The sequence below is a fragment of the Martes martes genome (genome assembly GCF_963455335.1).
Source record: "Martes martes genome assembly, chromosome: 15".
Lineage (NCBI taxonomy): Eukaryota > Metazoa > Chordata > Mammalia > Carnivora > Mustelidae > Martes > Martes martes.
The window spans coordinates 60,811,540-60,830,521 of record NC_137903.1 but is presented as its reverse complement, the minus strand read 5'-3'; the positions used below and the strand labels follow the sequence as shown (position 1 = coordinate 60,830,521).

At 37.4% G+C, this 18,982-nt stretch overlaps 1 protein-coding gene across 1 annotated transcript in view; it reads right to left on the bottom strand.

The window, feature by feature from the left end:
• Window positions 1-619: 619 nt before the first annotated feature.
• The window catches only part of CEP170 (centrosomal protein 170), a 117,102-nt gene continuing 98,739 nt past the window's right edge, over window positions 620-18,982 (bottom strand). Inside the window, exons 13-19 of the mRNA XM_080823968.1 lie at window positions 18,021-18,255; window positions 13,624-13,771; window positions 11,409-11,579; window positions 10,233-10,321; window positions 5,676-5,769; window positions 4,887-4,938; window positions 620-2,940 (exon numbers count right to left, since the gene is read on the bottom strand). Of these exons, the coding sequence (XP_080680094.1) occupies window positions 2,651-2,940; window positions 4,887-4,938; window positions 5,676-5,769; window positions 10,233-10,321; window positions 11,409-11,579; window positions 13,624-13,771; window positions 18,021-18,255 (1,079 nt within the window). The 3' untranslated portion in view covers window positions 620-2,650. The remainder of the gene's footprint in view (window positions 2,941-4,886; window positions 4,939-5,675; window positions 5,770-10,232; window positions 10,322-11,408; window positions 11,580-13,623; window positions 13,772-18,020; window positions 18,256-18,982) is intronic.

The following is an 18,982-nucleotide window of genomic DNA, read 5'->3' as shown; positions in this document are numbered from 1 at the left end:
GAAGTCGCTGGTGGCCTCTGAAGAAGGGGGGGCGGTGGGTCAGCAGGAAGGACGGAGAAAGGCAAACGCCCAGAGTAGAGAAGAACCGCTCAGGACGGCGAGGAGCTTGTGGGAGAGTCCGAGTCAGGTGCACCGAACACATGAGGGAAGGACCAGGTTGTGGAAAGCCTCAAAGGTCAAGCTAAGAAACAGAATGTTCAACAGTAACAGAGATTCAAGATTGTTGGGTATAGACTGAACAGTGAAAGAAAAGGAATCTGAATGGATAGTTCTCAAATTGAGGATGTCCAACAAGATACTTTAAATTTCTTTGTTCCCCAAACGAATCACGGTCATAAAGCCTTCGGAGGGTTCCAGCAGCGAGAAATAAAGGCCTTCTATGTGCACCTTACGATTAGAGTACTAAGTGAAGAGAAGGGGATTTACAAACATTTGCCAAGAAAATCTTTTCTTCTTTAGTCAAAGCACTATGAAGTCTCACAATTACCACGTATTAATTAGAACTGAAGGATTCCTTGTTTTGCTAAGCCTTGGAAAATGGTGTATAGTTATCTGGTCAACTGATGAAGCACTGGCAATCCAGATGGTAGAATAAAATGTACAATCCATGTATAAAGTTCCAGAAACACTTTATTTAAAAATGGAGCTGTAAATGCATAACAAAATAACATAAGTAATAAAGGTAACAAAAATAAATAAGGAGGATAATGTATTCATACAAAATAAAAACAACATAGTAAAAGGCCAAATGTTTATAATTGAACAAAACCGTGTAAACACTTAAAGGATAATGTAAGTTGAGTAGATGCTAATATTTTCCTAGACAACTCCTTACCTTCTACTTCCATGGGGATATAATCAGTACCCAAACAGTAAACAAAAGAGGGAGCAATGGTGATTATTTTGTTTGACTTTTTCTTCAAATGGATTGACCCTGTTTTAATGTTTCACTTATTCCTTCAAAGCATTTGTATCATTCCATTCATGTTCTTTAAAACTTTTTTTCAGTCCTCCTTTATTAGACAGAATGGACAAGTTAGCTTTACAAGGAGAATAGTTCATTTACTGTTTTTTTTTTAATTTAAAGAAAAATATGAGATTCATTATACAACAGACTTTTGTTTTTACATCTCTACAAAAAGGGGTTTTTTTGCATCTTTATTAACTGGCCCAAAAGTACAGGAGTTTTTAAATCTTGTAAAGTTCTGAAGCATACAGAGTTAGTCTGTCTTTTGAAACCAATGTAGTACAGGATTATTGCTGAAATACTAAAGACCATTCGTAAAAGTTGCAAAAGCCACTGTTTTAACCTTTATAGACTGATGGGGTCAGGGGGAAGTCAAGTTTACTAAGTAATATTTAAAGCAATTAAGATTCACCCAAATTATAGTGTTCTGGAAACACAAAGATAATTACTTTCTTTTAAAACTTATCCAAATGTGAACTTACTGGAAAGGGAAAAAACAAGTTTACAGAAGGTATTTTTCCACAGGCTTCCTGTTTAGTGGCATAGGCCTAAGCCTTCATCGTTGCCGTCTTGCAGGGTCCTTATAACTGTGTAAGACGGGCAGGATTTACTACTGGGTCCTACAGGGAAACACACAGAAGCAATTCATTGCTTGGGAGCGAAACTATCAGCTAATCTTATGACTACTGGTTCTCCAAGTCTCCTAATGAAGAAAATTTTAACTTCATGATCATTTCAAGGGAATTTTTTTTTCAACTGTCACATATAAACTTGGTAACACAGGACCAATATACGTGTTCTCAGTTTAAAAAATATACTCCACCTCAACAGTCTAATCTTTCTAGTTATCATTTGCCCTAAAATGAGACAAAATCTTACTTCTGTTAAAAAAAAATGGGAAAAAAGTGCCAATTGAGCTTTTTGAAAGTGGAGTAAAACACCGAGGGGTTAAAACAAATACAGTATTATCAATCTTCTATGTACAAAAAAGACGGTTAGTCCTTACTGATATAGAGCTATGCCCACCTACCACTCCCGGCAAATCTTAGTGCAAACATAATAGTTCATCTCCGTCAACCCAAGACAATTTACGTAGCAACAAAGTTATAGAAATCACATATATGCTGGAAAATTTCAGAACACAAGAACGACTGTCTGGAAAGGTCAGTTGGACTGTGGAGAGTAATATGTCATCGTATCCAATGGTGATGAAGACTAATATAAATCCTATTATTAAGAAGCAAATATAAGTGTTTAACAAATCTGTACAGATGAAGAGAAGTCCATTTCGGGGAGCAGCTTGGCACAGGAGACATGGGGGTCAGAAATGTTGGGTATTTAATTTGCTTGTAGGTCACAGCATGGCTTAAAGAAAAAAAACAAAGATCTATGAAGGGAAAGGATGCAATTAGAGAATTCAATTTGAAAATCATAAAACCACAAAAGGCAAAACTGCCACAATCTCTTTTTTCCCACACGTGCCTCTCGTGGTTTTCTAACGGCCTGAAAGGATTCATAGGATACCGCGTCACAGGTAAAAAAAATAAATAAATAAAATTAAGAAGACCGAGAGAACAAGATTGTAGCTGACCAAGCTGTCTTGTTTTGTGTAAGTCAACACTATGCTGCGTCCAATATTTCTAGTCATTCCACAGGTTCTTATTTTTAACAATCGAGAGAAAGTCATTCATGTACTGTAACATCTTCCTCTTCCCCATCAGGGTTGAACCTATTGAAATGGATACTGAAATCAGCCTCGGACTCGGCATTCTCAAATTCAGCTGACACTGAGATAGCGGCAGGATGGGGAACCCTAGCTTCTGGTTGGCAAAGGGTCGGTGTCTGACCGGGGCTGCTGTGGTTGTTCACAGGACTGGACTTCTGTTTCGGTGGAGACGGCAAGATGGCGCTGGGGAATCCCATGTTGTTCAGAGCCTCCAGAGTTCCATCAGGGTCAATCATAGCATTGATTGCTAAAGGGAAGAGAAAAAAAGATAATTGTAGATGCAGGTAAATTTGGATGTGAGCACTGCTTATGACTGGGGTAATATTTCAACTAAGGATGCTTATATGAGCTTAAATTTGGCTAATCCTTTTGAATACCGTATTTAGAACCCATTTTGAATAACTCGGGGGCTGACCTCTATTGTAGATGACCCGGACCTGAATGCGCTCTCTGGTGCCCTGCGCGAACTCACATATGGGCCTTTTGGAGTCTGTTGGAAGACTGAGGTTTGGGAGAAAGGCCTTTTTGAAATTTGCTTTCATCATTGTGACAGGCTAGGGAAAACGCTGGGTGGGATTTTAATAAACCCTCCTAGTTGTATTACCGCTCAGAGAACTGGGGTTCATTGCTGAGATGGGGTTCTAAGGAACTGGAAGCCTGGGAGGCCGGGAGGACGTCACCCCACTTGGAAGCTACCACGGCACACTGCCGCTCACCCTGGTGAGTGTGTGGGGTCGTCAGATGTGTGCAAAGTGTGTGTGTCCCCGAGCCATGGGGATGCCCTCAGAACCCAATGGCGGCTCCAGCAGGCCCTACAGACCTCGCTACTCTATGGGATGGGCCAGTGAAAGAGCAACTTTCCATCCAAAAGATCCTGGAGTGAGTGGACAAGGAAAAATCTTAGGCAGTGATTTTCAGCTTGGCACGGGGAGAGTGGGGAGTTGGCAGAAGGAAGCACCTTTGATGTAACAATCACTCTCAAGAGGTCCTTTTCAAAGTGATAGAACACTGCTGTTCTATCAGCTAACAGTTGTGTTATTAGCAAGATACTTGTCCCCACAGCGGTAAAATATAACCCTCTGGGATGTGGAGATTGACCAGACGTTAAGAATCACTTAGTGAGGGCCAACGTGTTCTGCCTATGGTAATTCAAGCAACAAACACGGAGTAGAATCAGCAGCTGACTCTGGAGGCCAGTTGTGCCACTGCAGACTTCTAGTTCAAGACACACATGGGCATTCAGGCCTGAGGGAGATCTGGCACACACAGAAATCATGACCCTTTGGCCAATATGCGCTCTTTTCTGTGGTTCACCCAAACAACTGTGATTTGTATCAGAATACAAGTTCATTTGGGTTACACCAAAAGTGTCAAATCAAATAAATAAAGCCAATCGTCAATAAGCATTCTGAGCTGCATACAATTTTAATGCATTATTTTACATATTTTTCATATATTAATATTTATGTACATATAAAATAGTTAATATCATACTGTGAATTAGTCTACAATAGCTAGCCTATATGCCCAAGATTTAACTCTACCTTTTTATTTATATTGCATTTTATTTTTTTTTTAAAGATTTTATTTATTTGAGAGAGAGAGAGCACACGTGTGCATGTGCGTGTGCACGAACACAAGCATGTGAGTGGGGGGAGGGGTAGAGGGACAGGATCTCAAGCAGACTCCACGCTGAGCTGGAGCCCCATGTGGGGCTTGACTCCCCGACCCGAGCCGAAATGAAGCATCAGACACTGAACCCACTGAGCCACCCAGGTGCCCCTATTTAGATTTATTTATTTATTTTATTTTATTTTATTTTTTTTATTTGACAGACAGATCACAAGTAGGCAGAGAGGCAGTCAGAGAGAGAGAGAGGAGGAAGCAGGCTCCCTGCTGAGCAGAGAGCCCAATGCGGGGCTCGATCCCAGGACCCTGAGATCATGACCTGAGCTGAAGGCAGAGGCTTAACCCACTGAGCCACCCAGGCGCCCAGGTGCCCCTATTTATACTGGGTTTCCAAGCTTCCTTTTTATGAATAATTTAGATAGGAAGAACTATATTTTTAACCAATTGTTATATTTGTTACACTTAACCAAATCACGTTCTAGTAGAATATTTTAAGAGATACCACTTAGAATATACTTGTCTGAAACTGTTAGTCCTTCCTACTTAATTTAGTAGTACATGTACCTTGTAGCTGCTTTTCAACTCTTTTCAGCTCCTGTAATATAGAAGAAATCTCCTGTAGGGAAAGCAATGACAAAAATCAGCTTACTGTGAGAAAAGCATTTTTATTTGATAAGCAATGAAGCTCACACTCCTCTTACTTGGAACACTTAACATCATCTACACGGCACTACAGCTGCAGCAACAAGATAGGAAATAATTATGATATCCAAAAAACGAGATTCAGATTTTAAAATTCTTAATGTTTAACTACAATTATTTTTTCAACAAGATAATAAAAGACGACAAGTTCAAGATGATACTACTATACAGTGTATAAGCAATGATTTTGAAACACGTGCATTGAACAACCTTCAACAACTGTGAAAAAGTGCATAAGGATTTTCTCTGAGAAATGGGTGACCCGTGACCTCAGTTTTAGGATGACGCCCTGAGCCATGAAAACCTGTACAGATTCTTGGGTAGGAGACGAGCAATCTCCCGAGGAAATGACTCATGTCCACTTCTTTTTGAGTTCCGCTCTTATTGCAAACTGCCTATTTACAATGTATAATCATTACAAGAACAAGAAAGTATTAGTGAAGAAACATAAAGTTCCTCCTTTATACCATCTATAATGTTGAAGCAATCAACATTTTAAACCCCTGTGAGAGAGAGTGGAAGGCCTAATACTTCCCAAATCTGTGTATTTCTATCTTTTTAAAAATGTAAATTAACAAACACTTCAAAAGAATATCGCTCCTTTAAGATAAACCCATTAAATGTTTCAATGTTTGAGAACAACTGCCGTACCATGCTTGAAGTTTTCACGATAGGGACTTCACTCTCAGCTCTTAACTTGCTTTCTATTTCATCCCAGTTCCGATCCTTGTCTTTAAATAATATTCTAGAAATTAAAAAAAAATAAGCATTTTACTTTCCATGTTTTAAAAACCTATCATATGTTTAACAAAAATATAAAAACAATGCATCTTTTTAAAACTACCCAGGGATAAAGAAATTACTAAATATTACATCAACTACAAATAAAATAGTGAACCAATATTACCAATAAACTCATTTATGTGAGAAATCTGTATTAAAAAAGCAAGTGAGTGGTTATGAATACACATGTAAATCCTTTCATAGTTATCTCATTTGTTACTGAAAACCAAATATAAAATATAGGTGATACAACCCCCATATTTTATCTAATATTTGTAATGAACCATAAGATGACCACTTATTAAAACACAGTTTTATTCAGATGGAATCTATGCACTATAAACATAAGATGGAAATAAAATGAATTAGGTATGAAAAATCGTTGATTGATTAAAGTGTGATCATTATTTTTAAGGCTGAAAACTGGAGTACTTACTGTGTTTGTCTTTAAAAGTCTTAATTTATGTAAGTATATTTGTATACAATAACCAATTAGGAGTTAAGACACTATCCTTTTGATAAAAACAATTGCCAATAAAGATAATTATCCTTACGTTAGAAACTAAACTCAAGTGTCTTAACTTACAAAAAAAAAAGTAACACAGAGTTTTCATTTGTCTTTTATTTATTTTTATTTTTATTTTTTTAAGATTTTGTTTATTTATTTGACGGAGAGAGATCACAAGTTGGCAGAGAGGCAGGCAGAGAGAAAGGGAAGCAGGCTCCCCGCTCAATCCCACAGGGCTTTATCCCAGGATCCCAGGATCCTAGGACCTGGGATCATGACCTGAGCGGAAGGCAGAGGCTTTAACCCACTGAGCCACCCTGGCGCCCATCATTTGTCTTTTAAAAGTGGTATCCTTCTCTCCCAATACTTTGGCATCTCTGAGACATGACTCAGCAGTTTTAGAGAGATGTGAATAATAGGCACCTTTCTGGTTTCTTTTAAAATTTCTGAATTGAGCCTGGAAATCTAATTTATCTGCTTTATATAAATATCAACACTGTACAAGTAAGTAAGTTATTACTACTGGAAGCTGATCAGTATTTAAGTATTAAGTAGTACATATTATTTGTATTTCTTCAAAGATCAATATGCCAGATTCAACTTACTTTTGAAAAACATGAAATTCATCAACATCAAATCAAGTCTGGAACATCTACAATTACACATCGCCACGCTTAAAAGGGCAACGATGGAATATTCTTCTCAGACTGTTAAATTTTCTAAACCCAAAAGACTAATAAACCTCCTTGCCAGCTGTCTAAGAGCTGATATCGTCATGGCCAAGACATTAAGACAGGTAAGTAAATTATGTCATTTATTCTAAGATTCCCTTGCAGCATTAGGACTGGTACAGAGAAAGCAAAGACTGTTTCATGGACCACCTGAGAACTACAATGAACTCATGTGATACAGAAAGTCTGCGCTTAGCCACACTGTGCTCAAAATCCAGTGAATTTTGCCAGAATATGGTTACTGGGTAAAATGCATGGGCTTCTCAAACTGTTAAAGGATACATGTTATCACCTTTGCTGAAAATGGCCCAGAGTGGACACCTGAGGTTCCTGATTCACACACACAAAGCACCCCAGAGCTCCAAGCCACTGAAGGGATAAAAAACTTACTTTAAAGCCAATGAGTAAATACCACGGTATGGATTTAAGAAGCCAAACTTGGCATTTTGACTTTAGGAAGCGAACTCAAATACACTATCTAAATACTAAGGAAGCAGAAAACTAGATCAAGACATGACTTTAGACCAGGCCATAATGGTTAGAACTTAACTGTCTTTGTTTAAAGGTCATATAGATCTTTCAGAAAAAAATTCACAGCTTTTGAGTGATCTTCGTATTATGTTATGGAATCACAATCGTAGTCAGATTAAATGTCAGCATGGGAAACACAGGGAATGCCAAGGATAATTTCATTCAGTAATTGAACTATTAAGCAAGAAACTCGTTTTTCGAAAGCAGTTGATTTCAGACTAAAAAGTCTCCAGGTCAAATTCTAAGCCCTTCACTGTCTGTTCTGAAATAGTTTTGGGAAAAAATTACCTAAATGAATTCTCTTAAACAGATAGCCTTACGATTCAATAATATGATGTTCAATGTGTTTTTACCATGACTAGGTACTTATCAAACACTGATGAAATGTATTATTTCATCACATAAGCAATATAAAATTATATTTGTGTGGAATATTATAATTGACAAACCATATTCAGACATGGTTTCAATACATCTTAAAATTTTAGTTATAGGAATTAGAAATCAATTCACAGCACCAATGAATTTCTGAAGTATTTTTAAATAGATTTTACACCTTGAGCCTTCTAGTATTCCCTGAAGTATTTTTAAATAGATTTTACACCTTGAGCCTTCTAGTATTCCCTGATATTATCTTGATCTCTCAAAAATGTAACCAGCTTATCTCTTCACTTTATTGTCTTCTAAAAAATATTAAATTCTCTTTAGTTTAAAAGAATAATGCCATCTACACTGTCTTGTCCTATTTTTTACTTTTTAAGTTTTTTGACAAAAGTAATACGGAATGTGATTAAAAATACAAATCTTTCAGAAAAAACATACACGTTATACAGAATACCTACTATATGCGCATGTGTACGTACATATATACACATATAGTTCTTCCCTCCAGGTTCATTTCTTAATGGTTTATACAAATGACCTCATAACATATTTACTCTTGTACACCTTGGTCTTTTCACATAATGGTATCTTTACTTTTTCAAAAGAGTATCAGTGAAGTGTATCAACAGCCCCTCCAAATGCAGCTGGAAATAGGAGGCTTATTTCCTTATTTATTCCCTTAACAGTTAAAAAGTGATTGCATGTTTGTTAACAGTTAAAAAGTTAAAAAGTGATCGCATGTTTGTCTTTTCTTAAGGAGTACCTTGTACATATAATTAGTTATTTTAATGACTACAATTATGTTGACATCTGTTTTTTCAAGATAATTTACCCTTCTCAATTTTCACACATTCTTATGAGTTTTAAGTAAACTTAACTTCCTATAAAATAATAATTTAACATTCATTCATTAACCAATAGTTACATGCTATTCTAGGTATGTTAACATTAAAAACCACTGCTCTCATGGAATTTGCACTTTAGCTCGTGTATTTCAGTACATACACCTGTATGTTCTGCTATCTCTATGTGATTTGTCTAAATTTCATCATTTTTGCCTTTATTAACTGATTTTATTACTCACAACTTTTGTTCCAACTGAGCCCAATCACCCCTTTTTCCTTTTTATTATTAAAATCACTAGTTACACAGGATAAAAAGTATAATAACAATGCAATTTCATTGGATCCTTTCTAAATTAAAAAATGTGTACATTTTCAGGCTCAACATTTGATTTCAAGGAAATTAAATTAGTTGCACGCTTTTTACAAATAACACATTCTGTGATTTCTGAATGGGCTTACAGGTGAGCCTACCGTTTCTATTTCCAGCACACGCAGTCCCCAAGCAATCGGCACTCTAATATCACGGTGGGTGAGGCCTGTCTCGTGTGCCCCAGCAACTATGTCACTTCCGAGTCTGCTGGTGCCACCAGCTTCTCTCATGGTCATCGAGCTCCCTTCGCCATGACAACCCATCCTCCTTGGAGCTGCCCATACAGCAGGCAGCCAGACAGATCGAGGCCACCCAGTGAAATCCACAGGTCTAATCACAGGTCACACATGCCTCAGGTCTGGCTCAAGCATGCAGTGCAGCTGAAGGTGATGAAACTGTTTTCAATTTAATTCCACTAAAATTATATTCTAAAACTAGGACATACTGGAAGGATTGTTAGCCAAAGGAATAAATAAGTGAAATAAACACTGATTAAAAGGACCTTATATGGGAATGAAGTCTCCAAATTTAATCAGACTGAATGATTTCTGACTGTGTGTCACTCGCCCAGCACAGTTCTGAGGCCCTCGTGACTGAGCGCACACGGCTGGCAAGTACGCAAGTGTTCGGGTCTTACAGGGTTGTGCACACTGTTCTCTTTACCGATGAGGAAGATGAAACTAGCCTCACGTTTCAGGTCTTATAAAAGAAGCCCCAAAGGTCTGTTAATTTAAAATACTTACTGTTATTCTGTGCAGCAGTAAATTGTATCTAATTATTAATAAAATTAATCTAAGTAATTTTATAGCTGTTAACTCTCCGTTATAGAGGGCAGATTATTGAGTCTTCTGGTTCCTTTTCTGCCCCCTTCATGTGGCCTAGCTTCTGGCTATTACTTACACCTAAAAAAGAGACGGAACGTGATGGTGGCGGCAGTGAGCTCGGTGCTGCTGCCCTCATTCGTCCCCGCGGGCCGTTAAGGGGAGCAGCCCAGCACGCAGTGGAACAGGTGTCCGCTAACAATCTAAGCCCAGAGGTGTGAGTGCAGAACAGTACCTGATCTTTCCAGCTGTTTTATCTATAGACTGTCTTATCTTCTTGGAAAACTGAAAGACGGATGACAGCAGCAGATTATCTCCCATGACCTGAAACATCCAAAGAAATTAAAATATTATCTCTGTTTTGTATAACCACGGAGAACACTAGTCACAGCTCACTATATTTAGGGGCATTTAGTATTTATGCTAATTTTAATTTAAAAAATGAGGAACGTCATTAGAGTTATGTATAACTAAACTGAGGAAGAGAAATAAATATCAATAAAGGAGTTTCTTTTTAAAAATAACTTGTCCAGTTTCCATACTATTTTGGTCATATCACTTATCATATATCACTTACAAAAAACAATCCATATTATCCCTATCTTCAATCACAATCATGATCCCATCTCTCATGCCTCTAATTCAAATGATCAAAAAAAGGAAAATACAAGTAATTTAGAATACTTTGTTTATCTATTCTTTCACCAAATAATATGAATATAGAGATCAAGAAGATTACAATACTTGCTTTTTGGGGCAGAGTCTAATGGGAGAGATACTTTAGAAAGATTTCATTTATTTGACAGAGAGAGACACAGTGAGAAAGGGAGCACAAGCAGGAAGAGTGGGAGAGGGAAAAACCGACTCCCCACCGAGCAGGGAGCCCAACGCAGGACTCGAGCCCAGGACCCCGGGATCCTGACCTGAGCAGAAGGCAGAGGATTAACGACTGAGCCACCCAGGCACCCCTGAGAGATACTTCTTAAAAATTTGCCCAAAAGAATGAATTTTTACGATGGAGGCTCATAGCACCCTAGCTGAAATTTATGGGCAAAGCTAAGTTTGGCAAAGTTCTTCTGTAAAGGGCCAGAGAGTGAAGATTTCAGGCTCTCTGGTCTCTGTCGCAACTGCTAAACTCGTTCTTGTGAAAGCGGCTACAGATAACACACCGACAAGTGGGCTTGGCTGTGCTGAGATAAAGCTTTCTCTACAAGAACAGGCAGCCGGCTGGATTTGTTCTGCAGAAGCTAGAGAAGGGACTGTACATGATGTGATGTCAGGATGAAATTTCATTCTACTCATCATAAGGACAAGTGCTTTCTTCCCCAGCCCCATTTATCGAATAGTTCCTCCTTTTCCTACAACAGGACATGCTTCTTCTGACATTCGTTAAAGTTTGCGGTTTACTTACTTCATCTCTGCTCCAGGTCCTCCGTCTTGTAATTGTTAAGTGATCAGGGGGCTCTGCTGGTTGGGGTCTTGGATCACCAGACCGACAGTTGTTTCCCTCTGGTGTTTTAGAATGAACTAATGGAGGGATCTTGCGGAAGTTGAGGCTTTCATCAAAAACACGATCAACCAACTAATAGGACAAAAGCAGATCCTTATGAGAATAATTTGGAAAAGTACTGATCCTGGCATTATCATTTTTTAAAAATTAGACAGAAGTTATTCCATTGTCAGGTAGTAACAGAAGCATGATGTCTTCAATAAACCAATTACTCTTTCTTTTTATAAAAAGGTACCTGTTTAATAAAATAGATGTTCAGCTACATAAGATTTTATTTTTAAAATCCAAAGTACAGAACTAGGCTGAATTCAATTCTTCAATGGATAAGCTTTTCCCCAAATGGAAAACAGATGATAAGCAGAAAAAGCTGAGCCATGTAAATGGACAAGTTTATTTTACTCACATTGCCTTACCAATGTAAAATAATGTTTCTTTTCCTTTTAGTTTCCTATCTTTTTTTTTTCTTTTTTTTTCCTCCCCAAATCCAGGTGCCAAATTTCTTCACAGATATATAAATTGCAAATTCCAATTAAGTTTACAAAAGAAAAAAAATTTAAATCCACAAAATGAGTATATTTTGGTCTTAGGTAAGCTTTGAACAATGCTATAGAAATTACATATTCTAGTAAAAATGACATACTGCCATCTACAGTACATATTATACAAATACAATACAAAGTAACTCAGGTTTACTGAAGAAGGAATAAACTTTAGTACAATATTCAGAAATAAAACAAAAAAGAAAAATGAAAGTCTATTCAATGAAATGTCTGAATAATTTTACTGGGTCTGAGTGAATATATAAGCATGTTAGGTACGATTTAGTTAGAGAGCTGAGAAAATAATATCTTATCATTTTAAATGTACCAGAAGAATTGTGTATGTCTTGCCACCAAGAAGATCCTTTTGTTTTTCACCAATGAGGATGATTTTATATACATTTACAATTGATCAATGTGGTAACAAAACTCTACACAGATTCACGAAAGCTCATTTATCAAATCAGACAACACATGAAGGGAAAAAAAAAAAAACCAACAAAAAAAAATGACCATTAAAAAACTAGATTATAAAAGGAATGTGACAAAAAGCAGAGGAAGAAAGTATTATTAACACAGTTTATCAGAATCAAATTTGTCAAAAAGGCTAGCCATTTTGGGCTACTTTTGAGAATGTTATTTCATAAAATTAAGGACGCTTATTAGAGGCTGGCATTTTTTTTTTTCTGTAAAAGGTTAGATAATAAATATTTTAGGCTTTGTGGCCAATAGAGTGGTTGTCTAATTACTCATCTCTGACACTGTAGCACAAAACAGCCAGATGACAGATACTTAAATCAAAGAATGTGGCTTTGTCCTAACAAAACTTTTAATTCATTCTCTCAAATGCCCATCTTTCGCTTGCGCCAGTTCAAGAGAGCCAACGTGGCAGAGTACCATTAACTTTATATGATCCAGTAAAGGTACCTTCTGGGGCCAGTTACGTAATACTGGTCCCTGGAGCTGGAGAGCAGGAACCCTGGTTTGGGAAGGACAATATTCCTTCCCTTCCAGAATTTACAAGAATGTTTCAAAACTCAAGATACCTGTATTTTGTCTGTATAAACACATATATTTCAATTTTCAAAGTATCTTTGAGTATATATGTGTCTTTTTCAACAGAATTATTTAAAGTAGTGGACACTGTAGCGTTTTCTCTTCATTTGCTAGTAGGGATATCTACTAGCTAACTGGGTATAAAGATATCTTTGTAATTGAAGTATTTTCATAGCCAAACTTTATAGAAACATTATACAATCGTTTATCAAGTTTTAATTTGCTTTTCGGATGCCATTTATATTCATATTTTAAAGTCAAACCATACACCAGGAATTGTCCAACAAAGTGCTTGTTTTAAACAATTTTACAACTTCGTGTTAATAGTAGACCAAATGTTAGCCTTTGCTAGTTTGGTTACAAAAACAGAAAAAGAAATTTTTCAAACCAAAGTTGGAAGAAGCAGTGCTGCATGCAGACGGGGAGGGTGGATGAACTAAAATAAACGAAGCAAAAAGCTAAAAGCAAAAGAAATAAAGAAAAGAAAGAACCTTATGCATTTCTCCATGAAGATCTCCTACCTCTTCTCTAGTGTCTATGGCAGAGCCAGGGGTGGTGGCGGCAGTGCTTACTGTGGTACTGGGCGCAGTGCCCGACGAAGTCACTGAGTCTATCTCTCCTGCTACATCGTTGATTTCCCGAGCAATGAGAGCAAGGTCTTGGCTGATCCTGGTGACGATTTTAGAAAAGAAGTTTAATCCCTTTTAAATAACAGCTCCAGAAACAATCATTTGAGAGAGAATCAGTTACGTCAGCTGTGTGTCTAATTAAAGATCTGTACCAAAAACTTAAGATTTTTTGGAAATCCTATGAACTACTTTGATACTAAAAGTCCTGAACTTCAACTCCAAAAGTTAATAAAACTAAGTTTCGGAAACACTGTCACTTTGAAAAACATGTTAAACACCCAGACATAGTGATATATCTTTTAAAATACAGTGTCAGTGCTGATGACTAGTATTAACGGAGGACAACCGTGAGCAGAACCCAAGGAGTCACTGGCCCTGGAAAAGAGAGCAATTACAACTTCATTTTCACTAACCTTCAAATGAAGCTTAGCATTTCTTTTGATTATAAATACGAGTAACAAACAATAGATGTATTAGTGATACTGGGTTTTTTTTCCCACCAATAGGAATCACATCATAGTTGCTATAGGCATCTCAAAACAATTAGACATTACTACTTCAAAATTCAACCCGCGGCAAGAATGTTCCTGAACCATATATTACTCTGTCCCTTTAAAAATGTTTTGGTAACATTACAAAGAAATGCGGTCATACTGAAATACAACTAAATATGTTATGTTGATGCATTTAGAAATATTGTTCTGAGAGGAGCTCCAGAAGCTTCCCCAGATGGCCAAAGAGGTCAGGAACCCGGACGCAGGACCTCCGGCTACGCACCACACGTCATACCACACGTTAGCTCTCCTGAGAGTCACAGGGTTCTTGTGAGGTAGGACCTCTCTAACTGAACATGAATCAGGACACATTCCCAGAGAAAGAGAGTGGCCCGATCATGACAACATAACTTACAAATTACTCAGGCAGGGCCAGATCCCGGGGTAGAGCTCATTTCCACAGAGCCATTTATGTGTGTTATCAGCCACATGGACTGAAGAACTAAATAAATATTATCGGTGATAAGCAAAAGACAAAATATGATTTTTTTCCTTTACTTTTTTTTTTTTACGAGGTAGAAACTTAACGATCTACCACTGATATTCCTGCTTTTCTCAAAAAGATCTCAATTCAATGAGATATGAAAGTTTCCTAAGTTAGGAACCCAATCTGACTCCTTCCACAGGGAAGGTTTTGGAATGGCAGACATTCTTAAAGCAACATGTGAAAGCTTCTGCAACTTTAAAATTGAAAGCAGGTACAAAGTAACATTTTTTTAACTTGGGCAAAATGTAAGCTTGAAAGCCTTCCAAGGAAGGCAGTCACTGCATAACAATTTAGCTACAAATTTAAAAAGAGAAGCTAAATGGAAGCTTGTGGCCTCGCAGACACAATCTGTGGTCAATTCCTTTATTTACCAATACAAAAAGGTAGGAAAAACACCAAGAAATATGTTCTGATCACTTGTAACTTTAGAATAAATGTAAAGAGCACATTGTATTATATATAATTATGGACTGTACATAATAATAGAATCAAAACCACTATCATGAGCACGCCTAGAAAGAAGCTTTATTCTTGTCAACTCACTCCATTCTCACAGCCCCCCTGCAGGAGAGGTAGTCATCATCTTGTTTTACAGATGAGGAAAATAAGGCTTAGGAGAGACTATATAAGCTTTTTTTTTTTTTTTTTTTTTTTGGTTAAAATCACAAATAAGTTGGCGTAACTAGATCTTTTTATTATGTCATGCTACATCTCACATTATCATTCCACATGTAATTTTTAAAAGCTTGTTAACTGTTGATATGATTCTTCTGGAAAGAGTTTAAAGTGTTCTTTTAGATACTATATTCAATTCCTGTACTTCTGAAATAAATGAACTAGAGTGAAAAACAGAATAACCAAACTTAAAAGAGACAAAAAAAAAAATAGATAAGCATGAGCTTATCCAAAAATCCACTTTTTGTATTAAGTTTTTTTTTTGGTATTAAGTTTTTTTATGCAGACACTGTACGGTGAAGCTGCTGATATCTGCAGATAGCAGTGTGAGTTGATTAGAAAAAACAAGTCACATACACAGACAACAGCAATCTCACAGGTTACACAATAAAAACTAAACTAACATGAATAACTAATGTACACGTGACGTAAACTGTTCAGTCAGTAAGCACCCCAAAGCCTTCTTCTAATTTGCAAGTTTATCGTGTACCTGCCAGCTGTTTCTCTGCGTGCCAATTCCCATCTTAAAGTTGACTCAGTAATATAGACCATAAAATTGGCTTAAACCCACACTGCTTAGAAGTCTCAGCACCTACTAAAAATCAGCATTAGGAATTCTAAAAAGCAAAATTATCAAGAAAACCAAAGTAATGAGTACCTTTCAAGTAGAAGGAATAGATTTATAATTCAATAGAGAGTATGGCTCTATTCACGTAGCTGTTAAATCTCAGCTTACTAACTCCATCACGATGCTTCTAGATTACGCTCACTGGAATATTTTATAATCTCGTATCTGTGTACTTTTTTAACTCCGAGCTTATAATCCTTGTTCTTATTCTCAGTCTCCACCCCCATCAACTCTGCTGGAGGAGGAAATTCTAAAATGATACAAACATTTTATTTGGATTTTTGCAATCCATCTGTTTTCCTTGCTTTTAGATATATGGCCGAAAAATACACCTTAAAAAATTAAAATCCCAAAGGCAAGTTCTGTAAGCATGGTGCTGCTAACAAACTGGAGGGAAAAGGCACAAGGTCATTAGAGGTTAAACGGCCCAGCCATTTGGCTGTCCTGCTACAGACAACGAGACACAGGGACAGCGCTGATAGAAGGCATGTGGTAGCATGATGGAACCAAGTGAGAATGTCACCTAGTGCTCCTGCACACTGTCCCCTCTGCAGTATCTATCTGCCTTCTGTGTGGGGGCAGGGAAGTGGGTTTGGCTCCAAAGAAGGGGTCCAGGTGTTCTGGTCTGGGGTCCAGGGCTTCAAGGGGGTGGCCCAGGAAGGGGGAAGCAGACACACCCTCCAGTTCCCTCAGGTACTTCCTGAGCAGGTGCAGTGAGACCTCTCCCCCACAGGAAGGGGAAACGATGCGAGGACAAGACCTGCTGTTGCCAGCCGTGCCCACAAGAATAAAAAATGGGTGGAAATTCTCTCACTGCAGGCATCCTGCGGGCTCATAATAATTTACGGATCCTGAAGCACACACAGGCCTGTCCCCTAACTGGCTTGCAGGGCTTCGATAATTAGGCTCACAAAAAGCTATTTATATGGCAAAATAAAATGTTAAAGCAGCACAGTGAGATTAAAAGGGCATGCTGTCAAAGAATTATAAGCAATGGAAGGCAATTACAAGTAAATGGTCATTAAAGACCAAAAAATATAAACTTTAAAGAAATGAGCCAGAAAAAAAAAAAACAACATAATTCACATAAGTCAACAAAGGGAAAAAAAGAGATAAACACCATTAAATTATGGTAAGAATTTATTTTTTTTTTTAAAGCATCTATGGACTCACTATATGTGATGTTCTTTAATAATGTTGCCAAACGTAAAACTTGAAGATCAGGGTCTTAAACTGAAGGCAGAGGTAACTACAGCATGTAAACGGTCAAAAAGTTTAGGTAACATATGGTATAAAACACTGCAGTAAAGTTCAGTATCTTACAAACTTAAAAAACCGTATTTTAACTACAAGAGCATCTGTTGGAGCGCAGCCTCTCTTCAGTGTTCAGCCATGACAAGGTACTGATTAAAAATCACATCTGCAGCATGAATTTTTATTGTAACGTAAAGGTTACATGGAACAAATTTATTTAATATTCAAAGTAATTAACAAAGGGTTGAATTAAATTGTGCCTAATGAACTCGTAAAAGTGAGAGTAAAAATCCACCTCCTGTAATTCTCCCCAAGAACATGAGCCACGGATCTCCGTCAAGACACTGCTATTTCCTCTCCGGAAGATAAAAGGAAAGTAATAGAAAGTTCAGCTGCACAATTCTTAACTGTGGAAGAACAAAGGTAGCTGACACTACCTTTCAAAAACGGCCTCTAGAAACAAGAAAGGGGGGCTGCAACCGAAATAAATTAGTTCTACAATACGGTAGTAGCGCTGGCATTAAAAACACGAACCGAGAGAAAGTGGATGGAGAGCAACTCAGTTCACAGCCACCGGCAGATCTCATTTCTTGGGCTCCTCGTACAAATCACAGCAAAGCTAAAATCGGTTATCAGGGTGAAACGCTGACAAAATATTTCAATTTTTAAAGACGATCCATTAAAAACCAACCTCGCGATCTCTTCTCGGTGAGCAGTCCAGTCTCGGATGTAATCTTCCTGTTCTTTGATCCGGTGCTTGAACGAAGAACTAGTAGGCATTGCTGACCCAGAGCTCTGCAACCGAGTAGTTTTCAGGGCTGGAGAAGTACGTAGACGAGTATGTTTAGGGGAATTACGGTTTGATCCAAATTCATCTTCTGAGGTGGAAGCATAATCAGTAGGAAAGCGCCTCCATCTTGAATTTACTAAATTAGTTTAATTATTAAAAAAAGAATTATTATGTTACCTTTTAAAGGAGATAAAAATCATGATTTCAAAAACACCATGAGACAAACACAGCACAATTTTCAATAACTGACATACACGTACCTAACAGAAATCATAAGTCTACTACTTCTTAAAGATAGAAACAGTACATTTTGGTGAATTAAAAACAGTGAGTAATTAAAAACAATCGACAGACCATGTTTTCCATAGTACGGTGAATAAAACATTCAGATGAAAAATTCACTAATGATAGCTAAGCAAGCTCTATTCATAAATGTTTAATTTGGGTACTTTTTCGTTGCAAATATTTCTCATTCGAGTGAAGATATGGATTTTTTTTAAATGACAGTAACAGCAACAACAACAAAAAAACAAGGGAAAAGATTTCCTCATGCCACAGAGACTTTCAACATGGAGATGGTAAAACCCTCTTTTCCCAACATACAAATGTGCATAATTCCTGCTGTGGAAATTATGCTTTTATGGCAGAAAAAAAAACATTACCTCTGTCATTCAACATCCTGTTATGCTATGATCGGAAAAAATCTTTTTACATGGTAAAAACACAACAAAGCATCTTCAGTACAACTGTCTGCCGCTTTGACACTGAAAGCATACGGTGAAAATAGACGATGGCTTAAGACCTACAAGGAGCAAAGCTCTACAAAGCTGGTCTCACAACCACTGACACTGAAGGCACAGGAG